Source organism: Tursiops truncatus, chromosome 16 (genome assembly GCF_011762595.2).
Source record: "Tursiops truncatus isolate mTurTru1 chromosome 16, mTurTru1.mat.Y, whole genome shotgun sequence".
NCBI classification, from domain to species: domain Eukaryota; kingdom Metazoa; phylum Chordata; class Mammalia; order Artiodactyla; family Delphinidae; genus Tursiops; species Tursiops truncatus.
Genome location: NC_047049.1, coordinates 9,712,990 through 9,732,921, shown reverse-complemented (window position 1 = coordinate 9,732,921; position 19,932 = coordinate 9,712,990). Strand labels below are relative to the sequence as shown.

Here is a 19,932-nt window from a genome sequence, read left to right as displayed (position 1 = left end):
TTCCTTGACAAATAGAACTTCAGAGCAACTGGGAGGTCCGTGTTCCCGTGCAGAATTCTTGGACACCTTGGGGCTCTGTGCTGGAATTGATGACTTGGGAAGAGAAGACTCCTGTCTCTGGTCTGTAGCCTGTGCCATCCTGACTCTATCCCACACTGTTAAGAGCCTTGCGGGCACACGGGAGGTCAGCCCAGCCTGCACGTCCAAGTTCTATTCAGACCCCACAAATGCTGCCATTGGACCACGGGCTCAGGGATGCACACATCAGTGACACGATCCCCTCTTGGGAGGGTCCACACAGGGAAGAGGCCTCCTCATGTCCATTTGGGACTGGCTACCTGTGGCATGACCGAAAAGAGGGGGAGGAGGCACGGGCTCCAGGTGGGCTTGTCCCCCTGGTCCCAGAGACTCCTCCCCCCTGTGGAGGGGGGCATGGTTGAAGGAGGGAGGGTCAGAGCAGGGCCCTGAAACGGGGGCCCTGGAACAGGGATCCCTCTTGCCTGGGTTTAAGGGTGGTACTGAAAATATGGTCCCCGTTCAAGAGCTTTGAGTCTAACGGAGAAGATACACGGATCATCTTGATCCCGTAAGGTCAGTGCTCAGGTGGAGGTGAGTCCCACGCTGTTAGCGCTTGCTCAGGGCTCTCTTTTCCCTCTAACCTGGCAGCCTTTACTTACTGCTGTCTTATGGCAGCAACTTTGTCATTTGAGTATAAATACTTGTGTATGTGTCATTGCCAACCTGGACTTGTCTGGATGGCAAGAACCATGCTTTTTTTCCTCTGCATTTCTCAGCACTTAGTACATGATGGTCACAGAGTAGGTCCTTAGAAAACGAGGACTGGATGTATGAACAAGTGCACAGCTGCTTTGCTGGAGGGATGGATAAATGGATGGGTGGATGGGTGGATGGGTAGGGGGTGGATGGATGGATAGATGGATGGATCGGTTGGTTTACAGATAAGTGGATGACTTCACAGGTGGATGGGTGGGTGGATGGGTGGGTGGATAGGTAGGTGGGTGGATAGGTGTCTGAATGAATGGCTGTATGTTTTTATGGACAGACGGATGTGTAGATGGATGGATGAATGGATGCGTGGATGTGTGGATGGATGGATGACGGACGAACGGTCAACCTCTGATCTTTCTTGAACAGCACATCAAGGTGACAAGTACTGTCGGTCCTAGGAGGAGTCCTGAGGTGGTTATGGGACCGGCCAGAGTCATCGGAGGATGTCAGCAGCAGAGCTGGAGAGAGAACCTAATGGTCTTGACTCCTAGAATCACCACCTTTGCCATGAGATGGAGAAAGCCTGCCACTCCCCTCTGGACTTGTACAGAGCCTCTTGCCAGAGTTACTGGATGTCCCCCCAGCTGCCGTACTAAGACAAGCCTATCCCTTTTGTTCAGCCGAAGCACCCACTTCCTCTGGGATCATTTCTGATCACCCCACCCCTTCCTGGACACCCACAGCAGCATTTAGGTGTGTCACATTGCCTTTCTGAACTTCCACTTAACAGACACGACCTTGTCACCTTTATTCCCTCTACCTACCTGCACCCTATGTCTTATATCCTAGATTCAACAGGGAGGGCCTGTGTTGTCGGTCCCTGTAGCACCTCCCAGGAACCAATCTCGTGCCCTGGGCAGAGCTGCCCCTCAGTAAACCTTTGATGATTGAGCTGCAGAACCAGTCATGTTGAAGCACTTTATAATGCCATGAAATTGGGTCATCTACAGTCAATCTCTCCAAGTTTTCATGTGAGACCGCTTGCTACATGCCTAAGAATTACAGCACTTAAAAAAAAAATTTATTCCTCATTACACATCCCCGCCATCTCAGCTTTCAGCAGAAACTTAGAGCATAAAAGCCAATGTACCACATGCTCCCAAACAATTCACAGATTCGAAACAGCAACAAAGGCTGGGAACTGGCCACATGCAAGGGAAAAAAAAAAAAAAAAAGATGGCAAAGAAGATTAATTGCCTTTGGAAATAAAAGATAATCACTGAGAGCACAATGATAGTACGTGCCAGTGGGAAAGCATTTGCAGAAATACTATACTAGTCGTCGCAAAGAGCTGGGCTGAAGCCCCCAGTGTGACATCAAAGGGCCAAGTCATGTGGCTGGTGACTGGGATGCTGGGGGAAGGCCTCATAATAGTCTTGTTCTTGCCAGCTCTGCACATCAAAATGTGCCCACCACGGTTGCCCCTGGGGAGGTTGGCAAATAGCCAGGTGACTCTCACCTGGAGAGCCGCTCAGTTTACAGAGTTTCTTAAGGGTTGGGGAGGGCCGTAGGGCCTGGGCGGGGAGGGGTGGCCAGTGGCTTAGCATTTGTCCTGCAGAGAGAGCAAGAGAAAGCAAAGGAGAGTGAGAGAGAAAGTGAACGCACTCCACACTCTCCCGGATCTCTCCCCATCTCTGAGCCAGGTGCACTCCCACACTTCCCCTCCCGCAGGGACAGGCAGCCAGCTCTCCAAAGAGCAACCAGGACAGGAAACACAGCAGGTCCACAGCTGGGTGTTGGAAAGCTGGCCCACAGGAGGCTGAGGGTGGGAGGAAATTTGTTTTGGATATGGGACCCAGATGGGGCGGGGTGGTGGGAGGAGCGGGGAGTGAGGCAAGATAAGAAGGTGCTGTGATTTAACTGGAAAGGGAGGGAGGGGCTGTTTGGGGCTAAGAGTGTTAGATCTCTCAGCTCGCAGCTACAGAAGCCACCTTTCCTTCTTCCAGGACGGCGGCGTGCATGTGCCCTCCAGGCCAGCTCCGCACAGGGACATCATGATTCTACTGGTTTCTGGCCTACAACTGCCCCATCCAATACAGCAGCCGCTGGCTGCACGCGGCTCCTGAGCCCCTGAAATGTGGCTCATCCAAACGGAGATGAACCGTACGCGTGAAATACACACCAGATTCTGAAGAGCTAATATAAAACAAGTACAATACCTCATTAATAATTTTGTATTGGTTATATATTAAAATAATACAATTTGTTGAGGCTTCCCTGGTGGCGCAGTGGTTGAGAGTCCGCCTGCTGATGCAGGGGACACGGGTTCGTGCCCCGGTCCGGGAAGATCCCACATGCCGCGGAGCGGCTGGGCCCGTGAGCCGTGGCCGCTGAGCCTGCGCATCCGGAGCCTGTGCTCCGCAGCGGGACAGGCCACAACAGTGAGAGGCCCGTGTACCGCAAAAAAAAGATACAATTTTCATGCATGAATTAAATAAAAGGTATAAACATTAATTTCACTGTTTCTTTTTACTTTCTTATACATGGTTACTAAAAACTGGAAATTACATATGTGGCTCCTACAGTTCCACTGGTCTGTACTGGTCTACAGCCTGTTCACCACCTCTATCCCCAAGTTTCAATCGTTCTGTTCAACTCAATAAATACCTGAGGTGCAGGATACCACTGAGAATAAAAAGATGCTCTCAGAACGTGCCTGCATTTAGAATCGCCTGTCAAGCACTTAAAAACCCCCCTCTTGGCATTACGCTGAGTGAAGTTATTCAGATAGAGAAAGACAAACCCTGTAGGATATCACTTGTGTGCGGAATCTAAATATACAACCAACCAGTGAATAAAACAAAAAAGAAGCAGACTCACAGATACAGGGAACGAACCAGTGGTTACCGGTGGGGAGAGGGAAGGGGGGGAGGGGCAGCACAAGGGGCGGGGAGTGAAAGGTACAGACTACTACGTATAAAATAAATAAGCTACAAGGATATGTTGTCCAACACGGGGAATACTGCCAGTATTTTATAATAACTATAAATGGAGTACAACCTTTAAAAATTTTGAATCACTACATTGTACACCTGTAACTTATATAATATTGTACCTCAGCTGTACTTCAATTAAAAAAAATGAAGTTTAAAACAGCTGCCCCCCCCACCCCCCGGCTGCGCGGAAACCAATTATGTCAGAATCTCTGGGCTGGGACCCCAGGCATCAGTGTTCTTTTAAAGCGCCCTGGGGGTTCCAATGTGCAGTCAGATTGAGAACCAGGGGCTTATTTTATATGGCCACTGCCCTTTGGGGGTCAATATTAAGTGGGACAGAGGGATCTGAAGCGCTAGTGTGGAAAGCTGCCTGGGATAATTAGTCAGTGCAGGACTCGGCAGGGCCGTGGAGGAGAGGGGAGGGGTGGAGAGCACAGCTGCAGAGGTCGGGGCAGAGTGGGACACGGAGAGATGACCCTGACTTGGGGGCTCGGAGGTTGAGGTGGACCGAGGGCGTGGGCGGGTTTTCAGGCAGAGAAGATGCCGCGGCCAAATGCCAGGGCGGTCGAGGACCCAAGGACGGGAGAAGCGCGGGAAGGGCGGAGAATTGCCGGGCCGTCAGGAGCTCTGGGAGGAGGTGAGGATGAAAGTTGGAGAGGCCCAGGATTCAGGAGCGGGGAGCCCAGGAGAGGCTCCAGGTGGGCGAGGCGCGGGCTTGAACCGTGATTTAAGTGACAGGTTTGGCGGGAGGAGGAGAGGATGGAAGGGCCACAAGCGGCCTCTGCTCCCCCGCTGCACCTGCCGAGGCTCGGCCGGCCCGGCTCTCCGACTAGACGGCCACCCCTTGTGGGTGGCCCTGCCCGGGCCCAGGTCTAAACAGGTCCACAGCAAGCGTTTGGTCAGAGTTTCCGAGCCTGCTAATAGTCTGCCCCAACCTGGCCGCCAGGAGGAGCGAGGAAGGTAAGGGCTGCCCTTCAGTGTGCCCCAGTTCTCCACCTTCTCCCTCCAGGAAGCAGCCCTTGAAGACACTGGGGCTTCCACGCAGTGATCTGCAGGGGTCAGTGAGGGGTCCAGGTGGGTCTGCAGAGCAGGCCTTACAATGGCCCCCTTGTCCTCCACACGGTGTCCCCACTTGCTGCATTCAGCCGGGCTGGAGCACCTAAATTACCATTTTCCAAGGATTCCCTGCTGGTCCCCACAGGCGGCAGGTCTGGGCCCCGTCACCCCACCCTCTCCCCCAACTCTGTCTCCCAACTTTGTGAGTCCTTGCTTACTGACATGTAACAGCAGCTCATCCCGCCACAAAAATAGCCCATTAGAGTCTTTTGTGCATGACTTTTAGGTAGTCGAGGCATGAAGCAGCTGGAGACACCTCTCTGCTTCAAGTTGTGGAAATATTTAGAACTGCATCTAATGGGTCTCTAAGCGCGGCTGTCTCTGCACCTTGGGGAGAGGACCATTACAGATAGAGAGTGGGCTGCTTGGGCTGCCTCAGTGTCCAGCAGCCTGGTGGCTCTGGGCTGGCCCGAGTAAGCAAATGCCAAATATTAGGGTCAACATGATCTTTAATGAAAGCTTGTTGCTGTAACTTAAGGGCTGGGTTCAAAGAAATATCTATTAATTGTGAATTTTTGCTCAAGCAACCACTCCCCTTTGCAACAGGCTTTATGCCAAGGAGGCATTTATCATTTCTTGAATGGCAGGATTCCTCTAAGAACACCTGGTTTTCTTTCAGAAGAAGGCCGAGCCTTTCCCTCCCGCACTGGTCCCTCTGCAAAGCTGTCATCTGCATCCCTGGGTCTCCAGGACCTGAGCAGAGACCAGCTCAGGACTTAAGTCCTGGGGGACGTTAATAAGACGCGCCCTAAAGAATGGATTCCTTGCTGAGGATGCTAAGACTGCCTGCCTCTCTTGCTCTCTGCCAGCCAGGCCTCTGGCTTTTCTTTCTCCTTCTCTATCCTTTTAATGCACTGGCTGCTGTAGCCAACGTATCAGGGCTGCAGGGGAGAAGTTGAACTTTAACCCACTAAGTTGTGGGAAACAGTAAAGGCATCAGTGGGGAAGGGTGGGATGGTCAGTTACAACAAGGGCAGGTGTGACCTGAGATTCCACGTGTCCACATTCTACCAGCGCCAGAAACCTAGAGGTAGAAGGAGCCAGCCAGGCTGTCCCAGGGCCCGAGATACAACAAGATAAATGACCAGTCAAGTGCCAGGTTCCTGTCCCACTTGCCCCAGAGAAGGAATTTAAATGCCGATAGAATATAGTTAATTTAGTGGATTTTCCTTGAAGAGATTTGCATACATAGCTGATTCCCGTTCTCACTTTATAAATGGGGAACTAGCTTGGAGAGTTTTAAGTGGTTAACTGAATTCCCGCAATACAAACAGACCCCTGGCCACCCAAATCCACACATATTTGCAAGCTGACATGATGCAAAATTGTTCCTTTAGTTTCAATTCCCTCACATGTCTTTTTTCCTGCTCCATCAATCCAGTCAGTATCTGAGAGCATCAGTTATGCTCACTGCTACAGGATGCAGTGTCTGGCAGACAGTAGTTGCTCAATTAACATTTTTGAATGAATGCGAGAGAAGAGTCATTATTCTGCAGGGATCCACAGACCAGTGAGGAGGGGTGTATAAACAAACCATAGTAATGCAGCATGGAAAGTACCAGAGTGGGTGATGTGATAGCGGCAGCCTCCAAGGGAAGACAGGTAGCTGTCCAGAGGAGGTGATGGGAGCTGGGTGGTGAGGGTGCTGTAGGAGTTTGCCCTCAGGGCAAGGGGGAAAGGGCTTTCAACAATAGGAAAGCAAGAGAAAGTCCACTAGGTTCATTCAAGGAAAGGCAGCTGATTCCAGCTCGTGATTGTTCCCTGGCATCACCTTCCAAGGTGCTCAGGTTGTGGATGGCACTGTCACCAAGCTCAGGACCAGACCTGTTGAAGGTCAGTGCTACACTGGAGCGGACGCAGTACACACCTGATAAGTCGGACTCCAGAGAGAAAGCAGTGAGCATTGCCTTTCTAAGAGCAGCTCTGATGACAGCAGGCCTCGGTCTGCAGACTTCACTACTACCTGCTGCCCTGAAAATCTCCCCATGTGCTCCATGAGACCCTACTAACCCCGTGCAGACCACCCTTTTGCCCTCTCCTCCGGTCTCCTGCCTAGTGCCCGCGACCCGGTCTTGCACTTTAACTCCATCACACTTGGGCTGGTTACCCCGCCTGAACACCTTCCCTGCTTCTTTGTCCACTGGACTCCTATTCATCCGTCAAGACCCATTTGAACTTAACCTACCCTCTGAATCTTTCTTAAATCCTCTAAGTCGCAAATTAGATCATCTCAGGGGCTTTTAAAACATTCACAGATCTGAGCTCCCCCTAGACCGCTTAGTCAGACTCTGGGTGGGACCTGGGTCTCAGGCCTGTATTAGTCTGTCAGGGCTGTGGTAACACAACGCCACAAACTGGGTGGCTTAAACAACAGAAATTTATTTTCTCACAATTCTGGAGACTGGAAGTCCAAGATCAAGGTGCTGGCAGGGCTGGTTTTCCCTGAAGCCTCTACAGTTGACCATCTTCTCTCTGTGGCTCTTCACAGTATCCTCCCTCTATGCCAGTCTCTCTGTCCACATCTCCCCCTTTTATAAGGACACCGGTTATGCTGAGTTTGGACAGCCTCATGACCTCACTTTAAACTGATTACCTTTCTAAAGACTTTGACTCCAAACAGGTCATATTCCGAGGTACTGGGGTTAGAACTTCAATACGTGAATTTAGGGGGGGGACACGATTCAACCCACAGCAGGGCTGTAAATGCCTCTCAGGTGCTGGTCACCTGCAGCAGGTTTAGGACTTGGATCTAAGCTGACAGGACAGTGGGCGCTTGGTGGACACTCCTGACAAGGCAGTGGGGCGTTGGCTCGGAATCATGTTCGGCTCCGAATAACAGGACTCTGGGCACTGGGCTTAACATGAGCTGTTCCATGTTAGAGAAGTGCAGAAACTGGAATCCCGCAGAGGAACAGTGAAACCTCCAGACCTCTCCCAAGTTCCAGCCACTTTATTTTGTATTCTTTTTCTCAGAGAAGGTCTCCTACACTGCAAAACCCTCAGGCCTCATGAAACGTGGATCTGTCCCACAAAACGAGTCCAGGATGGGCAGGGCTGCTTCCCAGAGCCCTCAGGGGCCCAGGCTCCGTCCAGCCCTTCCCCACATCCATCCCTAGTATATGACTACGATCATGAGGGTTGCACACCGTGATTCTGTTCCCATTTAAACAGTCCCCCCCAAAGCCCCACCCAAGCTTTTGTCTCCATCTTACTGGTGAGAAGTGGGATACGTGGCTTCCCCAGCTGCAGGAGAGCCTGGGACTGTAGTTTTTTTCTGCTGGGCTCATTACTTCCTTAGACAAAACAATAGACAGTTGTCCGTGTGCACCACGGCTCTCCAGGTCTGTGGTGTCTGATTGGTCCCCTGTCCATTTCCCATTTAGATCTGCTCATTCCCTGAGCAATGTGGGAGCCTGCCTGGAGGAGGAGGTGGCCTGTGGCTGGGACCTGAGGCACGGATAAGGAGGAAACATCGGAGAGGAAGGATATCTGGGGGAGGGGACAGCATGAGCAAAGGCACGGCGGTGGGAAGGAAAGGGTCAGGGAGAGGACCTGGTGGAGGCTTCGCTATGGTTCCAGCACAGGGCAGTGAGATAGAGGGTCAGGACAAACCAGGAAGGCCCTGGCCCTTCTGTAGCCTAACCCACCAGTAGAGAGACGCCCACCTGGGCACTTCCAGGGCCAGCACGACCTGAATTCGGATTCCACTGTTCGCCAAAGACCTACCCTCTGCCACAGGACTGAGCCTGACAGCTTGTTCAGTCTCTTAGCTCTTCCCTGTGCATCCTGGGTGGGGGACAATCTGGTCTTGTTCTCTGTAAAAGTCCTGAAGGTGCACAAATGCCCATATTCCAGCATCAAGGCTACTCACATGCCCACCAGCCTGAGATGCATGTGCCTACCCATGTGGGAGGCTGTTCAGCATGAAAGTTACAGCCTGGGTAAATACTGACAGTTGCTGTGTGACCCCAGACTACTTACTTCACCTCTCTGTGCCTTGATTTCCTTACGTGTAAAACAGGAGCAATAGTTCTGGCCTGGTAGTATATCAAGAGGGTCAAAGGAAAGAAGGCACTTAACAGGTCTAGCATTCTGCCTGGCACGTGATAGATCCTCAGAAAAAGGCAAGGCCTCGGGAGCACCCAGGACAAGCTCCAGACCAGGGTCGAGCTGCTGCTCCCTGATGAAGCGCTGGGGTCACCTCCCTCCGTCAAGACCCAGAGAGGGTGTGTCTTAGCTCCTATCGGGAGGTTCCGCCCTCCCTGTGCTCAGGGAGCTTAGGGTCTAAGACAGGAGCCTCTCAGGGGGAAAATTACAGCACCCATCTTAGTCCCTAAAGCAGCCACGCTACGTGAGAACAAAGCTCAAACTGGAGGCCAAAATTCAGAACCACAGCCTGTGAAAGCTACCTGGCCATCTGCGGGGAAGGAGTCACACAGACTACAGGCTGGGCTGGAGGGAGGATCCTGTTATCAGCTGATCAAAGGACAGAGAGAAGACAAGACAGGGAAACAGGCTCCAGGGGAGAAGGTGGGGCTGCTGGGAGGGACCCCAGTGTTCCTTTGGGGAGAAAGTCATCCTGGCCCCTCAGGACAACAGGGGACGAAGCCTCGGGAATTTGGGGTGTCAGGTTTTCCGAAGCAATAGCAGACCCTAAACTCTGAAGTGCGAGGGAGAGAAGGGACACTGGAAGGTGACACGCCTCCCGAACCCTGCCTGCCCAACCCCCCACACCCCCCAACACCCACAGCCCCGCTTCGGAATTCCTAGGCTCATCTTCTCAACCCCTGGGGGCCTAATCCAGAAAGGCCTGTGACAAATGGCCTCTAATTCCCAGGCGTTCTAGCCAGATCGAATCCACGTGGAACCTCTGTGCTGCAGGTTTAGGGATTTCACTATTGGTGTCATAATGTGCCCTTGTGTTTTGCTGCCCCTGAAGAGGTCCACCTCCAAATGCCAGGCTTTGGGGAGAGAAATAAATTAGGATCCAGAGTCTTGGGTAGTTAAGTCTGTAAGGCGAGGTCTGTAAGTACACCTCCTGCAGCCTGGCCCCAGAACTAGGAATATTTCACAGGATTCTCAGAACCCACAGAAGATGACAGCCCCTTGCGCTTGGAGCACGGAGAAGGACGGCAGGCGGTTTTACTGCTGCCTGAGAATTTTGTTTCCATATTTACCATGAGGCCCGCGACTCCGGCCCCAGAACACTTACTGCAACACCACCCTGTGCATGATGGTCCGACTGCAGTGGCCCCGGGAAGAGAATGTTCTGTGCTGGCCTGTAGAAGATCTATTTCACACCAGTCCCCATGGTCCCACCTCCGGGGACTCCCACAGACACCCACACTTCGCAAACTCCTTCCTTGGGGTTGAGAGAAATGAATGAAACAGCATATGTCAGGTGCCCCACAGGGGACTGTAGGGCAGATTCGCAAGAACCTGGGGGTGGGAGGGGCAGCAGGCTCTGCGTGGGGCAGGGGAGGGGAGTCTCGGGGCTGAACGTGCCTGAGATTTCGGGGAAGGTGCTGCAGCCTCCTGGCGGTGCCCGAGGAAGCCGTATTACAACGTCCCGGCTCCAGTGCAGAGAGGAGAACCCCCCCGTCTAGGGAAAAGGGGGACTGATGCCAGCCTCTGAAAGAGGTGAGCTCTGCCCTGAGACTGACAACAAGTCCATCATAGAGGTCTGCTGGTTATGAGCTCATAGCACAGGGAAACACACAGCACGGCTGGAGAAGTAGCTACAGTTCCCTGGCTTCTTAAACAATGGCATTTAGAAAACCTTTGTATCTTGGAATAATTATAGACACACAGGAAGTTGCAAAAACAGCGCAGAGAGGGCCCAACTATCCTTCACCTCACTTCCCCCACGATAACATCTTGCATCACTAAAGTACCACATCCAAACCAGGAAACCAGCACGGGGACAAGCCACAGCCCCGATTCAAACCTAAAACAATGGCCTTGTAGTCACCTCTTGACGTGGCTCTCAAATACTGTATTACCAGGAATTTCAGGGCTGCTCTGAAAAATGATTTGACACTCAAGTTGATGGTCCCAGCGCCATGGTTGTTCTGAAAACTCTCATCTGCCCTCTGCCATCTTTTCCTGACAAAAGCCTCCTAGGGTAGGTGGAGACACTGGTCCCTCTCTCTCTCCCTCAGTTTCCCTAGAAGCCAGGGAGATGAGGGGAAGTCAAAGACAGAGCCAGGCAGCGGACCTGTTCCTGCCCCATCCTTCAGCGGACTGCCCTGGACCTTATACGAACATAATCAACAGGAGGAAATGGGGTGCCGAACCTCACAAAAAGCAGGTTGTTTGGTGTCTTACCTGCCCTCTTAGGAAATGTCCTTGCAGTCTGTGCCATCACCGTTAGAGTGGCCTGGGCCTCAGTTTTCTCATCTGCACAATGGGGGAAATAACAGAACCTTCTTCATAGTATTGTTAAGCGGAATCAGTGAAGTGATACTAGTAAAAATTTTGGAACATTCCTGGCATGTAATAAATCCACATATGTCCTTGATAAATTAGTAATAAAAATTAAAATGAAATATCTGTAAATAACTTTACAGGAAACCTAAGCTAGAGCTAAGTTTTTTCCCAAGAGCCTGGAGTGAGTGCCTGAGGCTTTGGGGAAGCACGGAGGTCTTTGACAGAGCATTTAATTTATACGGGGGATGCTTTTTGCATGTAAAATCGATTTGACATGCAAATAAACTGGAGTTGATTGAAGATTATTAAGCACACGCTCTGAACAGTGGTTGTATTTGAGAACAGCCATTAACCCTACCACCGACCTTGTTGGTCAGGAATGATTTTCTCCCAGTCCTGGTCCCTGCCTTCCCCGCTTGTGGGATTAGTAAGACCTAACCACACCAGGTCTGCAGAGTCACCACAGGTGTATCCCCAAGGCTGGGGTGAACCTGAATATTTCTTCAATACTTCCTCATATCGTCGTTAGAAATTCCACAGGGCCTGAAAAGGACACGGCCTGAATGTTATTGGGGGAATTTCTAACGATGAAATGACAATCCCTTTTGGTGGCCATCGCAGGACAATTAGTCAGAACCCTGATCCCAGGACGGAGGTGCCCTGGGGCACATCTGCAGACTGAGACTCACTGGAAGGTCTGCTGGGGCAGGGGCTACCCTCTAGGCTGGGCTACGTGCTCCCTGGGGCCGTTCAGAGAAAGCCAGAAATCTTTTCTTCCCCAGACCACAGCAGCTGGGGCAGGGAAATACGAGGGTAAACAGATTATGCTTTCAACAGCAGGGAGCTCTAATGGACCCTATTCAAAGGATACCTAAGACCCAACGGTCCCATAATAGAATCTGGCAAATCCCCGGTTCTTTATTTTATTATAGTGGCTGGAAAGGAAAGCTGAGATTTTTTTTTTTTGGTAAAATATAAGTAACATAAAGTTTACCATTTTAATCATTTTTAAATGTGCAGTTCAGTGTCATTAATCACATTCACACTGTTGTGCAAATATCACCATTTCCAACATTTTTTCATCGCCTCAAACAGAAACTCTGTAGCCATTAAGCAATAACCCTGCGTTCCTCCCTCCCACCAGGCCCTGGTAAAATTTTTATCTACTTTCTTGCTATGAATTTGCCCAACTCTAGATTTTTCATATAAGTGAAATCATACAATATTTGTCCTTTCGTGTCTGGCTTATTTCACGTAGCATAATGTTTTCAAGGTTCACCCACGTTGTAGCAGTTGTCGATATCTCCTTTTAAGGCTGAATAATATTCCATTCTATGGATACATTTTGTTTATCCATTCATCCTTCGATGGACACGTGGGTGTCTCCACCTTCTGACTATTGTCAAAGCAGCTGCTGCTATGAACACAGATATACAAGTATCTGTTTGTGTTCCTGTTTCCAATTCTTTGGGGGACATACCTCGGAGTGGAATTGCTGGCTCATGTGGTTAAGAAAAGCGGCAATGTTTCTGTTCTTTTCCTTTTTTTTTTAAGTTTTTGGCCGTACCGCACAGCATGCGGGATCTCAGTTCCCCAACCAGAGATTGAACCCGCTCCCCCTGCAGTAGAAGCGAGGAGTCTTAACCACTGGACCACTAGGGAAGTCCCTGCAATTTTTCTTCAAAGCTTTACTTTCTTGGTACAGATTAAGACCCGTCCTAGTCCACTGGGCAGGAGCCACATGAGCCATGTGTCACGTGTCACATGCTGCTGGCGCTCAGTCACACGAATTAACTTGTGCTTTTATCACAGTGAAGGGCACATACCTCGTGCTTTGAGTGCAGGATGATTGAGGAAAGTGAATAAGGTGAGGCAGGAGGGAAGATGTACATCTTCCATGCAGGAAACCTCAGACACAGAGGAACTCACCCAGGCTTGGGGGAAGCACAGAGTGGGGGACAGAGGGGGTCCTCTGCCAGGGATGAAAAGCGTGGACACAGCTATTCCGTGGTTGTTACTAATACTTGTTTTAACATGGTTATAATCCTACCAGCACCACCTGACAGTTTTTTACTCCCAGTGAGTTTGAAAGCCTTTTCCACCAACTTTACTCATCCGTGTACCACTCCAGGATTTAGACTGAGGGGTCCATCTCTGTCTGCCGCTGAGCAGAAACACTCTGGCGTTTCCTGGAAACGGTAGCTCTTCCAGGTGTTTGGGGATAATGACACTGCCTTTGCTTGTACCTTGTGAAGATAAAATTAGTTGATTGATTAGAAGCACCTAGGACAGTACCTGCATGTAAGGACTCAATAAATGTTCTTATTCTGGGGATGAAGATTATTCAAGGGATACAAAGAGAAGCTTGGACTCTGCTTTCAGGGAGTTCACAGTCTAGGAGAAATGGTTTCAGGCCAAGAGTTGAGGAAGCTTTCCTGAATCACAGGAGATGTGGCATTTGAGCTGGGTTTCCATGGTGTAGATGGAGATGAAGCCCAGACACAGCAGTTGACTCAGGAGTCCTGGACTGGGGTTTGAGGGGAGTTGGCCAGCCCTGTGTCACAGCCCTGGTGCCCACGTGTGTACATCAGAGTGACCAGGGAGCTTGCTAGAAATACAGGTTCCCTAGGGACTTCCCTCGTGGTCCAGTGGTTAAGACTCCGCGCTCCCAAGCAGGGGGCCGGGTTCGATCCCTGGTCAGGGAACTAGATCCCGCGTGCCACAACTAAAAGAGCCCACGTGCCACAACAAAGACCCGGCACAGCCAAATAAATAAATAAATAGAAGAAATGCAGGTTCCCTGGCTCCACGCCCAGAGAGTGTGCTTAGTAGGTGTGCAGTGGGGCTGGAAGCTGCGATTCTGACCCGCCCTTCAGGGGGCCCTGGTGCAGGTTGTTGTCAGGTATGGTTGGGGGTTACCAGCCAGTCTGGAGGGAAGTGAGTTGGGAGGAATCAAGTTCAGATACGTCATGACTTCAGAAGTTCTAGAGACAGAGTGAAGGTGGGAGTGGGAATGGAAGTTCAAGGGAGAGAAAATAACTTCAACCCCCAAACACAGGATAAATATTCAGCCACGGAAGGGAATGAGATTCTCACACATGCCACAGCGTGGATAAAGCTTGAGAGATTATTATGCTCAGTGAAAGAAGCCACACACAGACGGTCACATATTGTCTGATTCTATTTCTATGAAGTATCCAGAAGAGGGGCACCCACAGAGACAGAAGGCTGACTGGTGGCTGCCAGGGAGTGGGCGGGGGGGTGGGGTGGTGACTGCGTAATGGGCACCAGCCTTCCCTTAGGGGTGAAAATGTCTGGAAATAGATAGTGATGATGGTGGCGCTAAATACTGCTGAATTGTTCAGTCTAAGATGGTTAAGATGGTAAATCTTAGAGTATATGTATTTTACCACAATAAAGTAAAAAGGTAGCCGAGTGCATATTCACATCGATCCATTTTCTAATGAGTGAAAGGTGACTTCTTCCCGTTCCAGCATGGGACTTGCAGTCAGTGGTCCCAGCCCCACAGTGATGCAGTGTATTTTTAATATATTATTTTGAAGGTAGCTGCTCAGGACCTCCGCAGGGGACTTGTGCAAAAAATTCTAGAGAACTAAGGCCTAAGGAGTAAAAGATATGGTGAAATGCATACACACAACCTCTCTCTCTCCCGGCACACGCTTGCCTTGAGGGAGGTCCAGCACCCAAGTCGTTTCACTCCCTTATTTTTACTGGCAGCAGAGAGCAGGAGGTGGAAAGGAATAACAGCGGACTTCGGGGCCTCCTGAGCAGAGCCAGCACTCTGGTTCTGGTTTGCACCAAAGAGAACAGAACCCCAGGCGACAGAGGCCAGCCCCCAAACCTCCGGACGTGGCTTGCAGAACTCAGGCTCGCCACTACCTGTGAGTCTCAGGGGTATGTCCCCTCTTCGATGGGAGCAGGGCAGCAGAACCCATCCCAAACCAAGATGGAAGGCCAAAGAAACCAAACTAAAATCCTGGCCAGCTCTCGTGGCAGATGCCAGCTGCCTCAGGAACCGGCCAAGACAAACACCCAGGGCTTTCCAAGCAGCTGTAAAAGCCACGTGCACCCAGCACCCGGTTCCCGTGCCCACCTAAAGGTGTGTAAACTCGACCCACCACCTGCACAGATGATGCTTTCCCGACTCCCGTCCCCTGTTCCCAGAGGTGGGCTTCTTCAGGAAGGAACACTGTCAGAAATATTAGTTTAGCTGCAGGCCCTAAGGGGCAAGAATGCTAGAAAGTTCTGGTGGGTAGAACGGACTCATGTTTTCTTTTTCTTTCCCCACGGTAAGCTGCAAACTCTTATGAAAGGGTGGATTTGATCCTACTCTCTCTCCCTGCTGTCCTCAGGAAAGGAAAAGTCAAGGAGAGCCAGCGAAGCCCGGAACCTGCCATGAATGGTGCAGAGTCAGCAGGATGCGGAAAGAAATTGTTGCTCGGGACTTAGCCCTTCCAGAGGGTTACATTTTAAGAACCACCACGCCTGAGTGTTCTGCTTTGGCTTCAGAAACCAGAAGAAACTCCGGCTGTGTATTCTTTTCAGAGGTTCTCAAGCACTCCTGAAATGGCTTGGTTTAACCCCAATTCACTTATTCATTCATTCATTGTTCGCTGAGTATGTTCTCTGTGTGTAGAAGTGGTCCAGGTGTAGTGGGAGTCCAAACCCAACATCAGGCTCAGGGCCCCATCAATAGAAGACACCCAATAAATGTCTGCTGAGCAAATGAATGAATGAAAGAATGAATGAACCTTTGTCTTCAAGAAATTCAGGATCCAGTTTGGATGGCAAAACATACACATGAAAGGTTAATAGTGTGAAATAAGTCAAATTGCAAAAGGGAGTTTAGGATTAAAAGGTGGCTGATGATACAAGCTTATAGACAGGAGTGAGGTGGTTGGTTGACGGAAGAAAATCTTAACGGAAGAGTTTGACTTTAAAGAGAGTTGCAGGATCAGAATGTGGGGAAGGGATGAGAGAAGGCAGGTGAGGATGCAAATACGTGTGCACGTTGGGGAAATAATGAGTAGAACAGCCCAGAGGAAAAGGTGCGGAGAACAGTGGGAGGTGGGATCAGGAGGGCAGCCAGGGCAACAGTGTACATCACCCTACAGGTGAGGGGAGCCTTGGAAGCTTTGGCTTGTGGGACAGACATGAAAAACAGGGTTTACATATTGCACTCATGTAATATACAGGATGGACGGGAAAGAGAACGAAAGTGGAGGTAGGAAACCAGTTAGTGATGGCAGTGAAGTTTCGGCAGGACTCAGACCCCTCTGAGAATCCATGGAGACCTATAAGCCCACCCCCTCACCTCAAAAGAATCTCTGCACATACGAAACTGTGCATATAATCTCATGGGGTGATTTGCAGCTCTAAACCCCATTCATGGACTTTCCAGGGTCCAGGGACTCCAGGTTAAGTATCCTTCTGTTAGGGGAACTAGCCTTTCCTGAATGCCTGTGTGAGCCAAGCTGGATTCTTCTTAGGGGGTTTTGAGAATGATTTGACGTGAGGGTTAAGAGAGGAGGAGCAAAGCTTGAGCTCTGAGGATTAAGCAAGGGCAGCTCAGAGAACAGCCCACAGCCGCAGCGGCCCTGGCCCGAACCATCAGTACCCGCTAGCCAGGGTGTGGCCCAAACTGAAACATCATGGCTTGCAACTAACCACACTGAGCGACCGGCTGTGCGTGTCACCTGCAGCACGGAACTGCGTGGGCACTTTCTGGGGGGCGCTAAGAGCATGTTCTTTTAGTAAACAGGAAGACATGATGAGAGTTTTGCAATTCAAAAGGTAAAACTATTGAACTCATTTTTTCTTTACGTCATTAAATCAATACCACTCTAGGTAAATGCTTTCTCTCAAATGTGATCCATACATTTGGGACGGGGGGTGATTTGTTTTTCTGAAGAGACAAAAAACCTATATGGACCTTTGGTCATTGTTTAATGTGTCCCCATGTTATTGATGGCACTGGGGGACATGTGCGGTATGTGTTATGCCCAGACATTAATTAGTGAGTAAGAATTCATTCTAAAAAGAAGAGGGAAAGAATTTAAAGTTACATGGTTTATAAGTAAGCCCACAAAAATGTGATAGAAGAAGACCAATAAACTAGAATTACACACACACACACACACACACACCAAGATCAAATGGATTGAGCACTGACTTTTTTTTTTTAAGATTTTTTTGATGTGGACCATTTTAAAAGTCTTTACTGAATTTGTTACATTATTGCCGCTGTTTTATGCTTTGGTTTTTCGGCCGCAAGGCATGTGGGATCTTGGCTCCCTGACCAGGGATCGAACCCGCAACCCCTGCATTGGAAGGCAAAGTCTTAACCACTGGACCGCCAGGGAAGTCCCTGGACACTGACTTTTTAATTTCATTTTCCCTTTTTCTTCTGTTTCAGAGGCTTGGGGCACATCATCTCATAAAGAAAGAAAAACTCCTACAGAGTTTCAGTCCATCAGCAAGAATCTAGTTCAGTTTCAACTACCACGAAAACCTGCGGGGTCTCACCCCACCTGAACGGCTAAGGAAGGAACAAGTTGTTATGAACACACCTGGGAGTCATAGAAAAGGAGTAACAAGAGAAGCTCAGGGCCTCCAAACCTTGGCAAGAGGACGCCATCACCACCTTTCCATCACATCATAGGGAATCTGCACAACACTTCAAGGAGATTTAAAGACAATTTTTAAGAGAAAGTCCCCTTGATAGAGTACGCACAAAATGCGACCTAACAGCTGGTTCCATGGCAGACCCAGCTGTTTTTTATACAAATTATTCAGCCAGGAAAGCATTGTATAGGAGAAAGCATAGGAGGCCTTTGAAGTTCGCTGTGTTTCTTTGGGCGGCTTAGACTTTTCTGGGTGACCGATTTTTGCATATCCATCTTCTGGTTCTAACTCGGCCTCCATCAAGCCAGCGACTCAGGATCTACCTTGCTGCTCATTAACTAGGAGGAATGCATACAGGGCTTTGAGGTGCTTTCAAGAACTTTGCCATTGTAACAGAGCTGATTTATGGTCCTGCTTTTACAGCTCCAACTTGGTTCAATTTGCCCAAAGAAGCAGAGGTCGCTCCCTGTACAATGCACCAATTACTCATGGATCCCAAGTGAGGCACAAAGGATGGGAAAACCCGGCCACCGCAAAGGCTGCTTCCTTCCCTCCCACCTCGAGAGTCCCGGATAAAACACGGACAGCAAGCTGGGGTTCTGTAGAGCCTGTCACTCCAGGAGAGTCTTTTCTCTTCGTGCATATCTTTACCTGGGCTGTGGCCAGTCTATGCAAACACAGTGCCTCCACGTGGGTGCATTGCTAGAGGAGTTTATGGAGACGCCATGGGTGATAATGTAGAAATCCACACTCTAAGGCAATTGAGTGATACAATCAACAGGTAGAGAGGACTTTAGTTATTACTAATTCTTCAAGAAAATAATGAAATAATCTTCTCACCAACAGGAGAAAGTCACTTTACACTTATTAATATTTTCTTCTCATACTGCCTCATACCCAATCCCTCATCTGTTAAATTTCCTAACGAATATTTTCAAAGGGAGAAGTAAACATGACTTGCTTCTGCGAAGGGGGAAAAGCAAGCCTTCTCATTATCTGTATAGGGTTCCTCTGGGTAAAATGAAAAGCTCAAGCATAGGAATCAAGTGAGAAGGGCTTCCCTGGTGGCGCAGTGGTTGAGAATCTGCCTGCCAATGCAGGGGACACGGGTTCGAGCCCTGGTCTAGGAAGATCCCACATGCCGCGGAGCAACTGGGCCCGTGAGCCACAATTACTGAGCCTGCGCGTCTGGAGCCTGTGCTCCGCAGAGAACAATAGAGGCAGCGATAGTGAGAGGCCCGCGCACCGCGATGAAGAGTGGCCCCCGCTTGCCACAACTAGAGAAAGCCCTCGCACAGAAACGAAGACCCAACACAGCCATAAATAAATTTAAAAATAAATTTTAGAAAAAAGAAATCAAGTGAGAAGCAAGTCTGAAAGACCTCCTGTAACTATGTGGCAGAGGGAGGGGTTGCCTGGGGTTGCAGGGGCAGCGTCTATGCTAGACCCACCTTGCTTCCCACCACAGCTCGTGCTGCTTATTCCATAACTGAAATGGCTTCGGGATCCTTCAGAGGCATCTTAAGGAGGCTCGCTTACTCCAACCAAGGGCACTGGGGAGACAAAGGCCCGGTGCTGCTGCTGCTACTTCTTCTTAAAATCTAGATTTAAAAAATTTTCGTATGTGCCACTTCCTAGCTTTATTTATTGACATTATTATAAATGGCCTCCTCGGGGACTCCCCTCGTGGCACAGTGGTTAAGAATCCGCCTGCCAATGCAGGGGACACAGGTTCGAGCCCTGGTCGAGGAAGATCCCACATGCAATGGAGCATCTAAGCCCGTAAGCCACAACTACGGAGCCCACATGCCACAACTACTGAAGCCCGCGCGACTAGAGCCCGTGCTCTGCAACAAGAGAAGCCACCGCAGTGAGAAGCCTGCGCACCGCAATGAAGAGTGGCCCCCGCTCTCCGCAACTAGAGAAAGCCCGCATGCGGCAATGAAGACCCAACACAGCCAAAAAACAAACAAACAAATAAATAAGTGGCCTCCTCCTCCTTTTTTACTTTTTTATA

General features: G+C 50.0%; 1 protein-coding gene across 3 annotated transcripts in view; it reads right to left on the bottom strand.

Annotated features, from left to right (window-relative positions):
- Positions 1 to 19,932, bottom strand: part of ATE1 (arginyltransferase 1) — a 225,460-nt gene that overhangs the window by 10,204 nt on the left and 195,324 nt on the right. For all 3 annotated transcript variants that reach the window (XM_073793880.1, XM_073793881.1, XM_073793879.1), the window contains one exon: positions 11,169 to 11,240. In XM_073793880.1, the coding sequence (XP_073649981.1) occupies positions 11,169 to 11,240 (72 nt within the window). The remainder of the gene's footprint in view (positions 1 to 11,168; positions 11,241 to 19,932) is intronic.